This window comes from Contarinia nasturtii, unplaced genomic scaffold, assembly GCF_009176525.2.
Source record: "Contarinia nasturtii isolate CC-2019 unplaced genomic scaffold, AAFC_CNas_1.1 Cnas_scaffold_285, whole genome shotgun sequence".
In the NCBI taxonomy this organism is placed as follows: domain Eukaryota; kingdom Metazoa; phylum Arthropoda; class Insecta; order Diptera; family Cecidomyiidae; genus Contarinia; species Contarinia nasturtii.
Genome location: NW_022197640.1, coordinates 5,149,850 through 5,164,931, shown reverse-complemented (window position 1 = coordinate 5,164,931; position 15,082 = coordinate 5,149,850). Strand labels below are relative to the sequence as shown.

The 15,082-nt window shown below is 33.0% G+C and overlaps 1 protein-coding gene across 5 annotated transcripts in view; it reads right to left on the bottom strand.

The window, feature by feature from the left end:
• LOC116337352 (Down syndrome cell adhesion molecule-like protein Dscam2) overlaps positions 1-8,216 on the bottom strand; it is a 30,444-nt gene extending 22,228 nt beyond the window's left edge. For 3 of the 5 annotated variants that reach the window (XM_031761801.1, XM_031761807.1, XM_031761806.1), the window contains exons 1-11: positions 6,268-6,486; positions 4,993-5,185; positions 4,347-4,489; positions 3,740-3,901; positions 3,359-3,508; positions 3,080-3,200; positions 2,846-2,963; positions 1,970-2,187; positions 1,456-1,583; positions 1,146-1,246; positions 484-688 (exon numbers count right to left, since the gene is read on the bottom strand). In XM_031761801.1, coding sequence (XP_031617661.1) covers positions 484-688; positions 1,146-1,246; positions 1,456-1,583; positions 1,970-2,187; positions 2,846-2,963; positions 3,080-3,200; positions 3,359-3,508; positions 3,740-3,901; positions 4,347-4,489; positions 4,993-5,185; positions 6,268-6,430 — 1,702 coding nt within the window. In that variant the 5' untranslated portion in view covers positions 6,431-6,486. Of the gene's footprint in view, positions 1-483; positions 689-1,145; positions 1,247-1,455; positions 1,584-1,969; positions 2,188-2,845; positions 2,964-3,079; positions 3,201-3,358; positions 3,509-3,739; positions 3,902-4,346; positions 4,490-4,992; positions 5,186-6,267; positions 6,487-7,932; positions 7,982-8,117 lie in introns of those variants that run through there. The other 2 variants (XM_031761804.1, XM_031761805.1) reach the window with 2 other exon arrangements.
• Positions 8,217-15,082: the final 6,866 nt, after the last annotated feature.

Here is a 15,082-nt window from a genome sequence, read left to right as displayed (position 1 = left end):
CATGAATGACATGGATATAAGCTATATGTACAAAATGTGTACTACACATGAAGAACCGAAAGAAAACAACAGATCTATTGAATTCAACAACATACACGACAGATTAGACTATTTTCTATTTCTTCACTTTATGGAAATTACATAAAGCCAGATCACATATACCAGATGATATTAGAATGCATGTGCTGTTCCTTTATATTGTCGGATCTAAAACGTACCGAAAGTTCTAGCCAACAAACATTTCATATGATAAAAGAATGTGTGTGGTTGTGTGTAAATAATGAAAATATCCTAACAGATGACTAGTTATTTTTAATAAGCTTTCAAGGTTTTAGGCTGTATTGCCTCGGGGTAGTATCGTAAATAGAATCGTAAAATAGTATGGAGGAACATTTGTTAAAGAAATTTGAATTGAAAATATAAAAAAAGTGGAATATTTAAGAGAGAGATAAAGAAAAAAAATCCATTGGGGTTTGCACTTACCGTAAACATTGAGACGAGACGAGTATTCAGCGCTGCCCATTGAATTAAATGCGAGACATTTGTACAAACCACCGTCTTCGGGTCGCACGTGCGTAATATTCAAGTGACTTATAACATCGCCTGAGATATCCACATATTGGCCGATGGCATATCGTGCAAGTGATGATACCTCAATTATTGGCTGCGAATCCAATTGCCAAACAAACTGGAAACGAATGCGAAAAAAAGCGATAAAATAAAAATAAATTGAACTGTGACATATTAACAAACACAGTCGAAATGATCCAATCAATTTTTTTTGTTCCCTTGAAATGATACACAATAATTTTCCAAGAACTAAAACGAATATATGCTTGTTATGATACTAGATAGAAAATGCAAAAGGTTTATATTATGTCATGAAAATTGATTGGTTTCGTTATAACATTCAACTAGAGAGGAGTTCACAAGTTGACACTACATTTCGGCTGGCAAGTTATATTTTTTAGTTTCTCTTTTTTTATACACATATATAAATATTTATTGTTTTGTGAACTGTATTGAGACTAAATACCAGATGGCACCGCATATGCGATACTCACTTCACTCATGAAGTGTGCGCCCATCTTTTGGTTCTGAATACAATGTACAGTATATGCATAACTTTTTCCCATGGTATTTACCTGTGCTGGTGGTGTTGCAGTTGCAATACATTTGAATGAAACGAATTGACCGGGCCGTACGATTTGTTCGTTAAACGTTGATATAATTTCCGGTGTAATTTCTGTTACGGTTTAAAAAAATGTGTAAACTGCGGCGTTAAAAAGTGAAAGTGACTCTAACATAAATGAAGTGAATGAGATTTTCGGATTATGTTGAAACTTTTTCATTACGTTTAATGTGAAAAGTATACATGATTTTATTGTTTGTGCGTAAATATGCAAGTGTGTTTGTGTGTCTCTTTTTATCATTTAAGTTTTACACTTCACTTACCACCAAGTTTGAGTTCTGCAACTGCTTGTGCGCTGCTATATTTGTTTGCAACCAAACATTGGTACATTCCTTTATCACGTCGACCCACATCATAGACTGCCAGAGAATAAGGTGACAGCAACTTAATTCTAAAATTGTAACCACAAAAAGTAAAAGAGATAAATAGAGATAGCGGAATATAGTAGGTCAATATTATTCACATCAAAATGTATAAATCGATTTTGTGTTGATGTGATGATTAAAACATTTTCAAATTATTCATTGGAATCCACATTTTATCGTTACACATTTTTTATTCAGCAATTATTTGATTGCGGATTTTTCTCGAATTCAAATAAAAACGAATAACAATTTTTTCGTTCGGTATTTTTATTGCACGCAATCACATCAGAAACGCCAACGCATTATTTTGATTACTTTTTGCAATGAGTGTCTCTTAAAAAGAAATGAATTCACCCGTTAAAATGGTTCGCAACACCTTTATTTTTCCACACATACACAAACATGTACTTACTTATTATTTGATACCGGTAGATCCGGTAGAAGAAGAGTTCCGTCATGATACCAATCTATCTTTTCATCGCCTGTTCCAGCTATTGAGCAGTTGAATACGGCTGTTCCACCTGAGTTAACAATTTGCACTTGCGGATGAATATGCACAGACAATATAACTTTGACGTGCAAACGAATTTCTACCCGTATTTCACCAAATTGATTTGTTGCCTTACACACCTATATGCGATTCAAAGAAGACGAAGAAGAAGACAAAAAACCATACATAAACACAACACACCACATAACATTTAAGACGAGCTGTGAACCAACACAATTTTACTAGTTTACAAACAATGCCATCGATAATTTGGCAGTTTTGTTCTCGAACATAAGCAGTAGTCAATACACACAGCAACTGAGGATAGTATCCAAATTGTTCTGAATATCTACATATGCATATGGACATAAAATACGTGTGTTTAGCTCAATGAATCTGGATAAACTTCATAAAAGATTCTTGTCGATCGGATCGTGTTTTCATTAAAACAAATATGTTTAGCATTGACAACGGTTCCAAACTACGTGTTGTCGATTTAAGTCTGACAATAGACACATACAAGCGGATATATTTTTGCAGGCAAAAAAAGGGTGAGAAAAAAGGATAATAATGATTTCATGGCAAATCTAATACGAAAAACTTTTTGAAGAATTTTACATGAGATGAGGGTATTTAGTGAAAAAAAAGACAGGGAAAAGTCGTGTGTGTGTGTGCAAGAGAGAAAGATAGAAAGACAGAGCTTGATGCTCACTAAATATACTAATGATTTCCTTTGGGGACACTTTGCTTTTCTGTATGTACCAGTTGGAATTAATAAAAAAAGCGACTGGAACTTACCCATCTGCCGGCGCTACGTTCATCTGCATTTCTTATGTAAAGTAGAGTATTTGCGGGAATTATTCGTTGTGACGATGGTACCGGATACAGTGCATTTGAATCGGACACACGATACCAACTGAAATGTTTTTTTTTAAACGGTTGAATAATTATTTTTTATCGACAACCGATTCTAACCCATCTCTCGTTGATATATACGGTATAATAAAATCGAAATAATGCAAATAAACTTACGTATAGAATGGCAGTGGGCTTCCTTGAATATTACAGGGTAAATGAATATCATTACCATGATCGACATAAATGTTAAGTACTGGCTTTTGATTTGTTGTTGGCGCCATATTCGTTGTTATATCTGAAATAAAACCGTTCATCCATCAATGGATAAATGTTATTACATCATTTAAAAGTTTTAAATTCGCCGACATGTGTGATCTGATGGTATCAGCACTAAAATAATAATTTTAATATTGTAACAGATCAATAATGGTAAAAAAAAGAGAGAAAACATGCCTTTTGCTGATAACTGCACGGGTTCGCTGATTTTTCGCTCTTTGGTTATTTTATTCATTGTCTGGCATGAAAACTTTTTCAAATTATCATCAGACTTTACGGAACGAATGTATAAATCTCCAATGGTTGACGTCATAAAATATCTTCCTCCTGTTCATACAACATAATCATTAATACGAATAATTCAGTGTGGAAGTGATAAAATTTGGGTATTTTTCATTTGCTAATAATTTTAGTGAACCATATAATTAATGGATATCTACATATTTTGTTAGATTAGTGAATGTCCATTTCTACTGAAATGAATTAATGGTCAGATCATCTATTATGCCATTGTCTATTGGAATTTGTGTGTGTGTACATATTTATGTGAATTTATACCCATATCAGCCATTTCGGCAAGTAGCTCTTCATCGCCACGAAACCACGATGATACCGCAACAAATTTTCGAACATGCTCTGGAATAAAACACCGCAAAAATGCCACATTTCCCATGAATACCTCACTACCATCCACTCGAATATCATATGGTTGCCGCACAACTACGGAATGGAAAGTGATACAAACGAAAGGAAGAAAGTGATAGCGATAGAGAAAAGCCATTCTGACAAATAAACTAACAGAAATGAGTTGAGTGTCTGTATTAGTGCTCAATTAAATATTTATTGTATTTCTACCGAGAAAAATTATCCCCGATCAGACACATACGACCAATTCGATATATACGGGGGCTACAATTTCTATCAAATGTGCAATATTATTGCAATATAAAATTAGTTATTTTACGATTGCAATTAATTGAATTTCCGAAATGTCTGTTCAGGATTCGTAATAAATGCGAAAACACTAAATAATGAATGATAATAAGTTTTTCTCTGATTTTCCATATAATATTTTAGATCGCATTTTTTTTTGTTTGCATGCAAAAATAAAAATAAATGCCATTTATTTTAAACGGACTGTTTTATGATTTAAGTATAAAAATACCTGCACTTATGTGAACATCACGGCTTAAAATGGCACCGACCTGATTCGATACTTTGCATCGATAAATTGTCTCGTGCACATCAGCTCGATAATATGTCCCCGCAAATGGGGGAAAGAGGAGGGTTCCATTTGGCAAAATTTGTCTGCATGCATGTGTTTTCGACCGACATGAAAGGCAAAATTGCATTACATTATTTAAAGAGAAGATGGTATAAGCTTATTTACAAATAAATAATGAAGCTTCTAATTATTTTTATTGTCACATTTGTTTTTTCTTCGTCTTCGTTGTGTTGTGTTCATCTTCAGTGTATTTTCAAGACTTTCACTATAGTGCAACGAAGCTTTGCAACACATAAACTTTTGGATTAAAATACAGTGCAGTACGTTGTACGCTTTGAGAATAGCAATGTTAATAATTGATGAAATAAACGGGAATTTCTTTTCCCGAAAATATCAACTTTCTTACATGTATAATAATATTAAACGAAACATAATATAAATTTAAAATTTGTGTGACGTAGTAGGCCTTTTGTAGAAGGAATTAATTCATAAAGAGACCGACAGTGATGCAAATGTAGACGAGATAGCAAACAGACTATTGAAGATGATGCGAATGTTTATGATTATGTGATTGTAAATAATATACCTTAATCCCGGCACCGATGATATTGGCGAACCGTCTTTTTGAACCCACGTCACAATTGGATTCCCATGAGCTGAACACGATATTTGTGAACCACTTTCATTACTAAATACCAATTCAGATATTGGCTCTTGCACAAAGAGTGGTGCTTGGACACCATTATCAACTAGAGATGCGATTGTTACATAAAAGAACTCTGCAATGGCAATTCCAATAGCGAGAAAGAGAGAAATGACAGGAAAACAAGAGATGAATATTATGTTAAATCGATCACAATTATTCATTATACTAAAAATCATATTTCCTTAAATTTAATATCCGACTTTTTTGGGGAGACTATGAAAAGCTCAAAGCTTATTTTATTGTGTTTGAACAAAAGAGAACCCATTCGTTTTGAAATAATCATCCCAATGAAAACAAAAATGCATACAAAAAATCATTCAGACTACCAAAGTGACATGTGAAACTATATAAAACTCAACAACACATACTTGGTGAGTGGCAATGCAGCCATCACCGCTTAACCACCATCAAACTTTTTTTTTTATTACAACCCATATAATACCAACAATACTGGCAAGCTGAAGGCATTGTGTAAGCCACTTCGGTATGCACAGTGTACAGTATATTATCATAATAAAAAAAATCTACTGGTGAAACCATCGAATCGATTTGAATTTGGATTCATAAGCTTTGTTAATCTACTTTGACTTTCTAAGTATCAAAGATAAACCAATATCATTTATGTTTCTTACAATGTAGCAAGAATAATGGTGGTATGCCATCGGGCAAAAATTGTATTTTTGTTAAACATTTTGGTAGTTGCCAGAAATTCTAATATATTTTTCCTTAACTACCACTAGTTTTCTATAAAACGTCTTCTTTTCTCTATCATATAGAAAATGATGTTTTGTTGAACACCGGAATATTAGAAATCATCGTGTAAACATTCGATATGAGATGATTATTCGAGTTGATTTTCTGTTATTTCTCCATTGATCCCAAAACATCAATTATAAACCATTTACATAAACGAACAGAATTGATTTTCTGCATTTTTAAACAGTTCATTTTGGCATTTTTCAATTGAACAATTCTCAATTTCGATCGATTAATTTAAATGTTCTGTAAAAAATCGCTCATCTATTTTTAATGAGCAAATGAAAAGAATGGGAAAAAATGCGGATTATATCTATAAAGCTACTGTCTTTCTTTGAAAGTCGATAGAGCCATATCCCCTTTATCACGGTTAAATGAATTCGTATCTCGTATACTTACCAGCACATATAAGAAGTTGCACATTGATTTTTGCAGGTAAATGCATTTCTTGGATCGAAATTCCTATGCTCTCTGTGTAAACGATTTTGTGAGATGATTTTTTTTTTCGTATTATGTGTATAAATACAACATTTGGCAACAGCTCAATGAAGACACACAGCATAAAATTTGTTTGTTTTGGTCCATTTGGTTATGTCCCCCAATATATAATATGGTTTAGTACATAATATAAAAATCGAAGAAAAAAAACGATAAATAAAAGAAATAATTTGAAGTCTCATCAAAGATAACAACAACAAATAAAAGAAATCGCTTGAAATTCGTTTGTTTGTCACTTTTCGTAAAAATGTATTTTATCTTCTCAAGATAGAGCTGCAAAAGCATCACAATTCCGCCCGCAATCGTACATGCGGATAATTCAAAAGAAATAAACGAACGAACATCAGTTAGACTGATGTTTATTCGTTTAATCCGTTGTGTAGCTATGCTATAAAAACATTTCGATGATGTACAGTAGTTTGTACACAGGTTATCAACTCTGTTTCTCTCTCTCTCTCTATCACTCGTGCTCTTTTTGTTTGTTGTTGAAATGATTTTGCATTGCTTCTTGTTCAAAGACAAGAAAAGTCAAGACACAAATGCACAAAAAAGTTAAAAAAATTGAAGTGAGTTTATGTGCTGAAACAATAGAATATTTTCACAATTCACATCACATCATAAATCATTTTCTTTTTAGTCAGTCAGTCAGTCAGTATGTTTATTTAAAATATTGTCAAAATGAGCGAACGAAGAAAAAAAATGTTCATCCACCATCATCAAAATGTGTTTGAACAATGCACACGTAAAAGTTCTAACCGACCGACCAACCAACTCAATTTGCGTTGATAAAAAGCATTAATATAAACTTTGTAATCGTTTTGGCAGTTTGCTCGAAATATTACGAACAATGAACCACTTCCATGCAGGCGAAAATCGTGTAATATGAAAATCGGTTTTTCCGTTATTCATTTAAACTCTAATTTCTTGTTTACATCCATTTATCATTCATCACGATCATATTTCTTGGAGATTTTGTGTTTTCGTTTTTTTTTATTTGTTCGCATAAGTTTTATCTTAAATCGTTGTGCACCTGTTCACATTCACGTTGAGAGTTATACTGTTATTATTATTTTTTCAGCAAATATTTGCCGGTCTTAATTTGATTTTAATTCTATATCAATAACACGCACACACACAAAATGAAGAATTATTCAAATTGATGATAATTCACAGTTAAAACTGTTATTTTAAATGCGATCAAAAAATAATAATGCCGGCGCCCAAAGCTATTTAGAGATCATCTATTTACTTATATTTTTATCATCTAAAATGGAAGCACCATAAAATAAATCACCAAATGTTGTCTATTTTATTTGATTATTTATTTTTCCGATTTATTGACAACGACAAAATTCACCAAACAAAAATAAAGCACTTCAAATACGATAAAAATGAATTCGAATAAAATTCATTTTATTTTAAAACAAACGATTATGATGTGAAATAACGATCCGAAAAATCAACAACGAAAAAAAAAAAAAAAAAATGATGCGATTAACAAATTTATATTTCGAAAAATAGTACAACGATTGACACACACGATTGTCATTATAACACTAATCTCACCTCCGAAAGCGTTCGTATCCGTCTAGTTCACTCCAAACTTCGATCCCAACTGAAAAATGTTTCATTCAGTTGATGAGGAGAAACCATGAGCCAAACACAAACAATGTATTCAACACAAAAAGTTCGTTCATCCAGCAAAACACAGACACAAATGATAATAAAATACACAACAAAAATGAACAAACCAATTTTCATTGAGTGTGCACTATACACACGGACGAAACTAGATAACAGCAGCAGCAACAACAACAATAACGGCGGCGGCAATGGCAGTAGTGACGGCTACAAAAGCAACACCAGCATAGTATATGAATAGGGGATGGTGTGGTGTGTTCGATTCAATTCGAACACAAGAGTCGAAGAGTCGAAGAGAACGGACCAAAAGCGAATAGCGCAGTGTACAAAGAAATCCCAAGCGAAATGGAAATACCAATAGCAACAGTAACATAGACACATACGAAGCATTTTACCCGTTGTGTGTTGCCATTTCATGAAGCGATTTTTCAATACACTTCTCATGTAACCGAACGGGTTTGAATGATGTTACTGTGGAAAAAGGCACATGCGGCGGTTTTCATATGACGATAAACCGCATCGCACGCTACAACATATACGAAAAGGAACAGAGAGAGAGAGAGAAAGGAGGAGGGAAGGTGAACGATGATGCACACACATTCCAAAAATGAAAGAATATCCTGTTCTTCTCTATGGTTTCGGGATGTATATCATTTCAGAATTGCCGACGTAAAACGAATGTATCAACAACATTCTGAGTGACTCTTCCATGACAGATTATGTTGACCTTTTAGTATACACATTATATCCAAAATTGAAGTACATTTGTGTGTGTGTGTGTAAAAGAGAGAAAGATATCGAAAAGCTCGAAATGTGTGCACCTATCTGCTTGCAAGCCGACAACATTCAAAAGCATTGATACAACAAAATAAGTTTCAGTTTTAGTTTTGAGCACAACAATCTATTTCAATGTGAAATGTCACTTGTTTTGAGTACGACCAAAGTTTTCCTTATTTCTTCTGCTCTCTCTCTCTCTCTCTCTCCTTCTCTTTCTCTATCAATTTCTCTCTAGCCCATTCAGATAAACTTATTTAATAGACAGGTTATTCTACACAGTTTGTGATGAGTGACACAACGTTCGTTCGTTCGTTTTCGTTTTATTCAAAATATCGTGACCAAGTGTAACATAGTGCCCCAAGAGATAGATAATGTCACATGAGTCGGTAGTACTGTCACTTGCTTGCACATTACACTTGAAACAATTCGTTATAAAGTGTGCAAAAGAACGCTTTGCAGAAGAAAAAAAAGCACACAAGCACATACACCGAATTGAAGACTGAAGAGGGGAAGAACGGAGTAAATTAAAAGTAAAATTTGGTAGAAACTTTTAGCGAAAATCTTGTAATGAAGTTCAAATTGCATACGGAATAATTAACAGATATTTTTTGTGAGTTATTTTAATCATTTTTCGATGCACGCGCCACACAAATCATACAACGGACACTTGCACTCACACACACACACATACACACCATACCACATCAATAAAAGCAATAATGGTATTGTAACATAAATTGCATTGGATATGCACTCTGATCATAATGATGATGATGATCAAAACGTGTTGTACATTCTATGTGCTATGTGTGCGCTTATGAATGTATTGAAAACCACAATGCAGGCAGTTCGATTTTCAAAGCTCATTAAAATTGAGTTATTTTGAATATGATGGCTACATTGACCCGCATTCATATGTGCTTTCATACAATGTGGAAAACATTTTTGGACATGGACATACTCGGCTGTATTTCTCCATAAAATCCAAATAATTTATTCGAATAAGTATGCGAAACAACAATTTTCCATTGAAATTGACTTGCATTTTTTTGTTATGTATTTTTAGATTATTTTACATAATTGTGTTTGTGTGCCAGCCGCCACCGGCGATACATTGGATTTTCATCAAAATCATGTACGCTTTCTTGTTGTATGTATGCTCGTTCTCTATCAAAATGTTACATATCTACAGCAGAAGCAACATCATCATCACGGGCGCACACATTATTCAATGCAGATTTGTGCCAGAAATCTATTTACATTTTATTTTCATTTTCAGAAATTGATAATAATAATTTTTCGACGAAAATCGAATAATGTATCTATTGAGGCGTTTTTTTTTTGTTGTTTATCAAATAATTGTCTATTGTAAAGAAAAATGTTCAAAACTCATACGTTTTCATCTCATGCTTCATAAAACACACACACACACACTCTCACAAAATTCTCGCAACGATTCTGAAGCTTTTTCAAAATCAAAGCTAATTAAATTCACATGCACATACACAACATTACATATTACGTACTTGAAAATTTGATGATGCTCCTTCTACTTTATGCTTTATCTTTCAAAAGTCGAGATAATATGAGAGAAAAAAAGTTATTAAAACTCTTAAAGCACTATATCATATCATATCATAGAAAATACGAAGTGATTTGTTTACTGTATGTATTATCACCTTCGTTGTTGTCCATGTGTGTGTGTGTCTGTATTATTATTATTCTTTTTATTCTTTATACGCAAATATGGAGGTACTTCTGAAGCTTAGACTAATAAAGCAATTCAGTGAATTGTTTACGATTGCTAGCAATGAAAGAAATTCTTTTACTCTCGCATCGTTTTTATAATTCACTTTCATCTATTCATTTCTGTCCTTTCTGTTTATATATTTTTTCCATTCTCTCATATTCAACGGAAATGCATATATGGTCTCTGAATGTCTGTTTTTACCATTGCATTCGAAACAAATTTAACCTTAGGATTGGACGATTCCATGCAAAAACCAAGTCAATGTGCAACATGTTGCCTAAATAAATATTTACACTATTTCGTTGCAAATTTTTCTCTAAGCAATGTAATCTTTAAGCGCAATGAACGGGAGCAAGAAAATGGGCAAGAATGAAGCCGATTTATGTAAATTGTATTTATTTTGTTTATCGATTAAATATTATTCTTTATGGTCTAGGAGAAAGTTGCTTTCAAAATGGTATTTAATTCGAAAAAAAATGGTATTTGAATTGTGTTGGAATTGTCGCGTTGTCGGAGTTGCAAAAGCAACAGTAATGCAACCAACTATTGTAAAACATGATAGGAAACACAGTAAATTATGTGCTCTCTTTCAAGCACAAACAGCCGGTGCGCTACGGAGCGCTGTGCATCATCATAATCATCATCCATTGAATGTACATTTGGTACGGAAAACACATTAAGAGGAGTTAGAATATATACAAAAGTCAAATGTCTCCTTGTAAATCGGTGCTCCACTTTAGGGTACCCATGCCCATTCATATAAAATATTGAATTTTACCAGCAAATTTATTGATTTTAGCGTCAACATTTTGTTTTTGTTTTTTCACGAAAAAGATCCCGAATTTATGGAAAAAAAATCGTTGGGGAAAAAGTATTTTTAAATATTTATTTTCAATACAATTTTCCGACATTCCTTTTTTACAATGTGCGAAGGAACATATTCACACTTTACGTTTTTTGATGCATCATTTTGCTATATTCTTTAAAAAAAATCTATTGAAATTGTTCGAAATTCGAAATTTTGTTGCAAAGGTCTTAATATTTGATATATTTGACTAAAAATGACAGGTTGGGATGCATTCGATCTGAGTAAACTTGTATCCACCCTAATGTGCAACACATGAACACACTCATGTGTTGAAAAGCCATAAGCAATGAATTGCACGATGGATGCATTCATTCCACTTTTTTCATTCTTTTTTTTTTGTGCTCTCTCACTCTGTCACTCTCTCTCGTTATTTGTACTTTTCATTCATTTTTGATACTGTTCATTGATGTATCACTCAGAATATATATATGTATATATGAGTGTGTATATGGTTTTTTCATTCACATACCATTATAAGTGACGATATATTTATTCAAATTGAGATCAACATTTTAACGGAACAGACATCGTAGCTGCACGCTGTAAGTGCTTCCGCATGAAAAAAAAGATTGTCATGAATGTCAACAAGGAGCGGAATGGAAGTGATAAGTAAAACGAATCACGAATGCCATAACAAAACAAAACACATAAAAAGCAATAGAGAGACAGAGCAATGAAGAGAATAAAGCGAAAAAAGAAACACGAGGAAAATGAATGCGGCAAGTGTTTCAAGAGGTTTGGTGAAAACTGGGAGGCTCAGGAGTGCGAACAGATAGTGTTGTGAATTGCATTGCATTGTGTATTTTGCAATATAATTATAGCCCTTCTAAAATAAAAGTGAAAAAAAAACACTTAAAAGCTATAATAAAAATGAAAATGCTCGCTCCATTTGAATAGCAACTGTATAATAGGAGAGAACGATAACAATTGGCGGTGGTGATGGTGCAACTACGGTTCTACTGTGTATGCGATGTGCGATGTGTAAACGCAATGAATGAAAAAACAACTGAAATCGGAGGTGTGGAATTGAAGCAGACACTTCTGTAAAGATCTGCATTTTGTACAAAGAAGAATGCATGGCTTTTTTCCAACCATCGTTAATCGAATACATTTCGTTAATGGCTTTCTTTTAGACTTCTCCGACCTTTACAACTTGCATTGTACGGCAAACAGCAATAACACAAGTTTATCGAGTACATTGGGTGTACTTTTTTGTTGTCTTCGGGTTCTGCGTGCATTTTTTTTTTGTTCTCATCTTCTGCGTTGCATTGCATTTTAAGTTTTTGTGTGCAGCATCGGAAAATCTTGGGTCACCGCGCTCTGTTATAAATTTAAATACTCACATTCGATGGCTACAAAAGCTACGGTATAACCAAATAGTATTTGGTTGGTTGGGCGTACGCTTCGTTGATTCGCCTGAAATAACCGGGCTCATTTGATGTTGTTTAACCACAAAAATATACACCTCAAATTGTAGAACATTTTTTATCGATATGGCCATTTTATGCGATTACTTTGTGCAATTTAATTCTACTCTAAATTTTACGAAAATTTCTATTGTTCGCTTGTATTGCATTTCTTCCGTTTGTGAATTCCAAACAATTTTGTAGATAGTATTTCGTGCCGTTTATAAAAGACATTGTAATTCAATGGGGGGAAATTTGATTTTCTATGTAATTAAAACGTAGTAAACAATTTTTATTTCGTTGATTTAATTATGCAAAAATATCATGCAAAGTAATTTGCGCAGAGTGTTATTTTCTTTTGCGTCTCCAAATGGAATCGATGCAAAAGACTAAAACATTCATTAAGTTATTTTAATTTATTTATATTTCTAGTATACACCGTCTCTATTGTTAGTTTTTTTTTTGTTATATTTCAACAATTTTGTAAATTTATGTTGTGCTTTAGTTGTTTGAATTCATGTTTATGTTTATAATCGTAACGCAAGCAAGGATCACTATAGCCACCATGCACAGTATTTACTTAAAGGATCTATTGTATTGACAGGCATGCATTTTATGTGACATCCATATACTAGCTATGTGTCAAGGGACAAAACAATTTATTCATTAATTCGCGACCATCACCTATCCAAATCACTTAATGGATATAGTAACTGTAACTGTAACCCAGCGAACATTAATTATATACATATTCGAAAAGAGCAGATATGCCCTATTTACTGTGTCGAAAAATCAAACAAACATACGCATATGTATAGATAGATAGCATTACGTACATATTATATAGATTTCCATTTGCTCATTTGCATTTATATTGACACAGCACTCCCGCACATTATAATAATGCAGTGAATAATGTAAATAAATGAACGCACTCATTTGTTCATTTGCACATAGCGGTTCATCATGAAGTGCGAACTTTCATTGAAAATTGAATTCAATATAATCTTATATCAAATGCCAAATGACAATAAAATTTGAAACATTTCGATGATGATGATTTTTTTTTTCAATTTTTCCATCGCTCAAAATGTAATCAAATTACAGTGTTGTCTATTTTCGTTAAATGGTAATATATGCTTTTAAATTAAGACTTTTTCATCTTTACTACTGAATAAAATGAAAATAACTAAAACAATGATTCAATGAAACTTTATAAAAGAGACACATTTTTTTTTTAAATAGTCAGTCGTTAAAATCGTAACAATGTACACTGTATATGTCAGTGGCATTGTATTTATCCACTTTAAAACAGCGTCGCTGCATTTTGAAATAGAGTTGAACGTTTCGGGTTACACTATTCTCAACGTGATAAGTGCAAACACAATTTGTATAATGCAAGCAGGGTTCATTTTGTATGTGTGTCTTTGTAAAACATGCCGTCGCTGAGTTCAAGCACAGATGCTATCAATTTTATAAATGATGATGATACTAAGTTATGTTGTCGTCGTTAGTTTTGTTGTTTTATGTTGACGTAACAAAGAAAAAAAAACAACACGAGTAAAATAGTTTCCGAAAATGTTAAAATAATTTGTTAGCTGTTCATTACTTAGAAAGTCAGTTGTGATACTCTTACTTGCCAATGGAGACAAGAGGAACTCAATTATAAAGGATCAACGGACTCTTTCCGTTCATTTTTGATGATTGTCCCTGCAGAGTATGAATGAAAAATTTATGGAAAACTCAACACATCGCCGAATGCCAAACAAATTACTATGCATGATTATTTTCTTTTGGTTCATCTTCTCTTCCGGCTTTTTATCGTTGTACGATTGCCAATTTGAGATGTGTGAACGATGTGCGATCCGTATATTATATTACCACGGGCCATAATTACGTATACAGTTTGTTTGTTTGTAACAATGATGACGAAGAAAGTGAGAAACGGTTTGAATTGAATGAAAATGAAAACCAAAAACGTCATACATATATGCCGATGCGGATATGCTATGGAGATTTGCGGTGGTTACAACGGCATTCATACAAATTGGAAGGATATAGAGAATGAAGGATGTAATGGGAATTGAGCTTGGAAACGAAGTATGTACTTGTGTGCGTACATTTCTAATATGCGTTCCGCTTTGTATGATTCCTATCCGTAAATGATGTTTACGCTAATACATAATTAAAAATAAAGTGATGGCAATTCAAAAAGTTTTTTGTTTCATCTTCATCGTTTTCTCTGTTGCAACCATTCCCTTGTCGCAAGCAAAA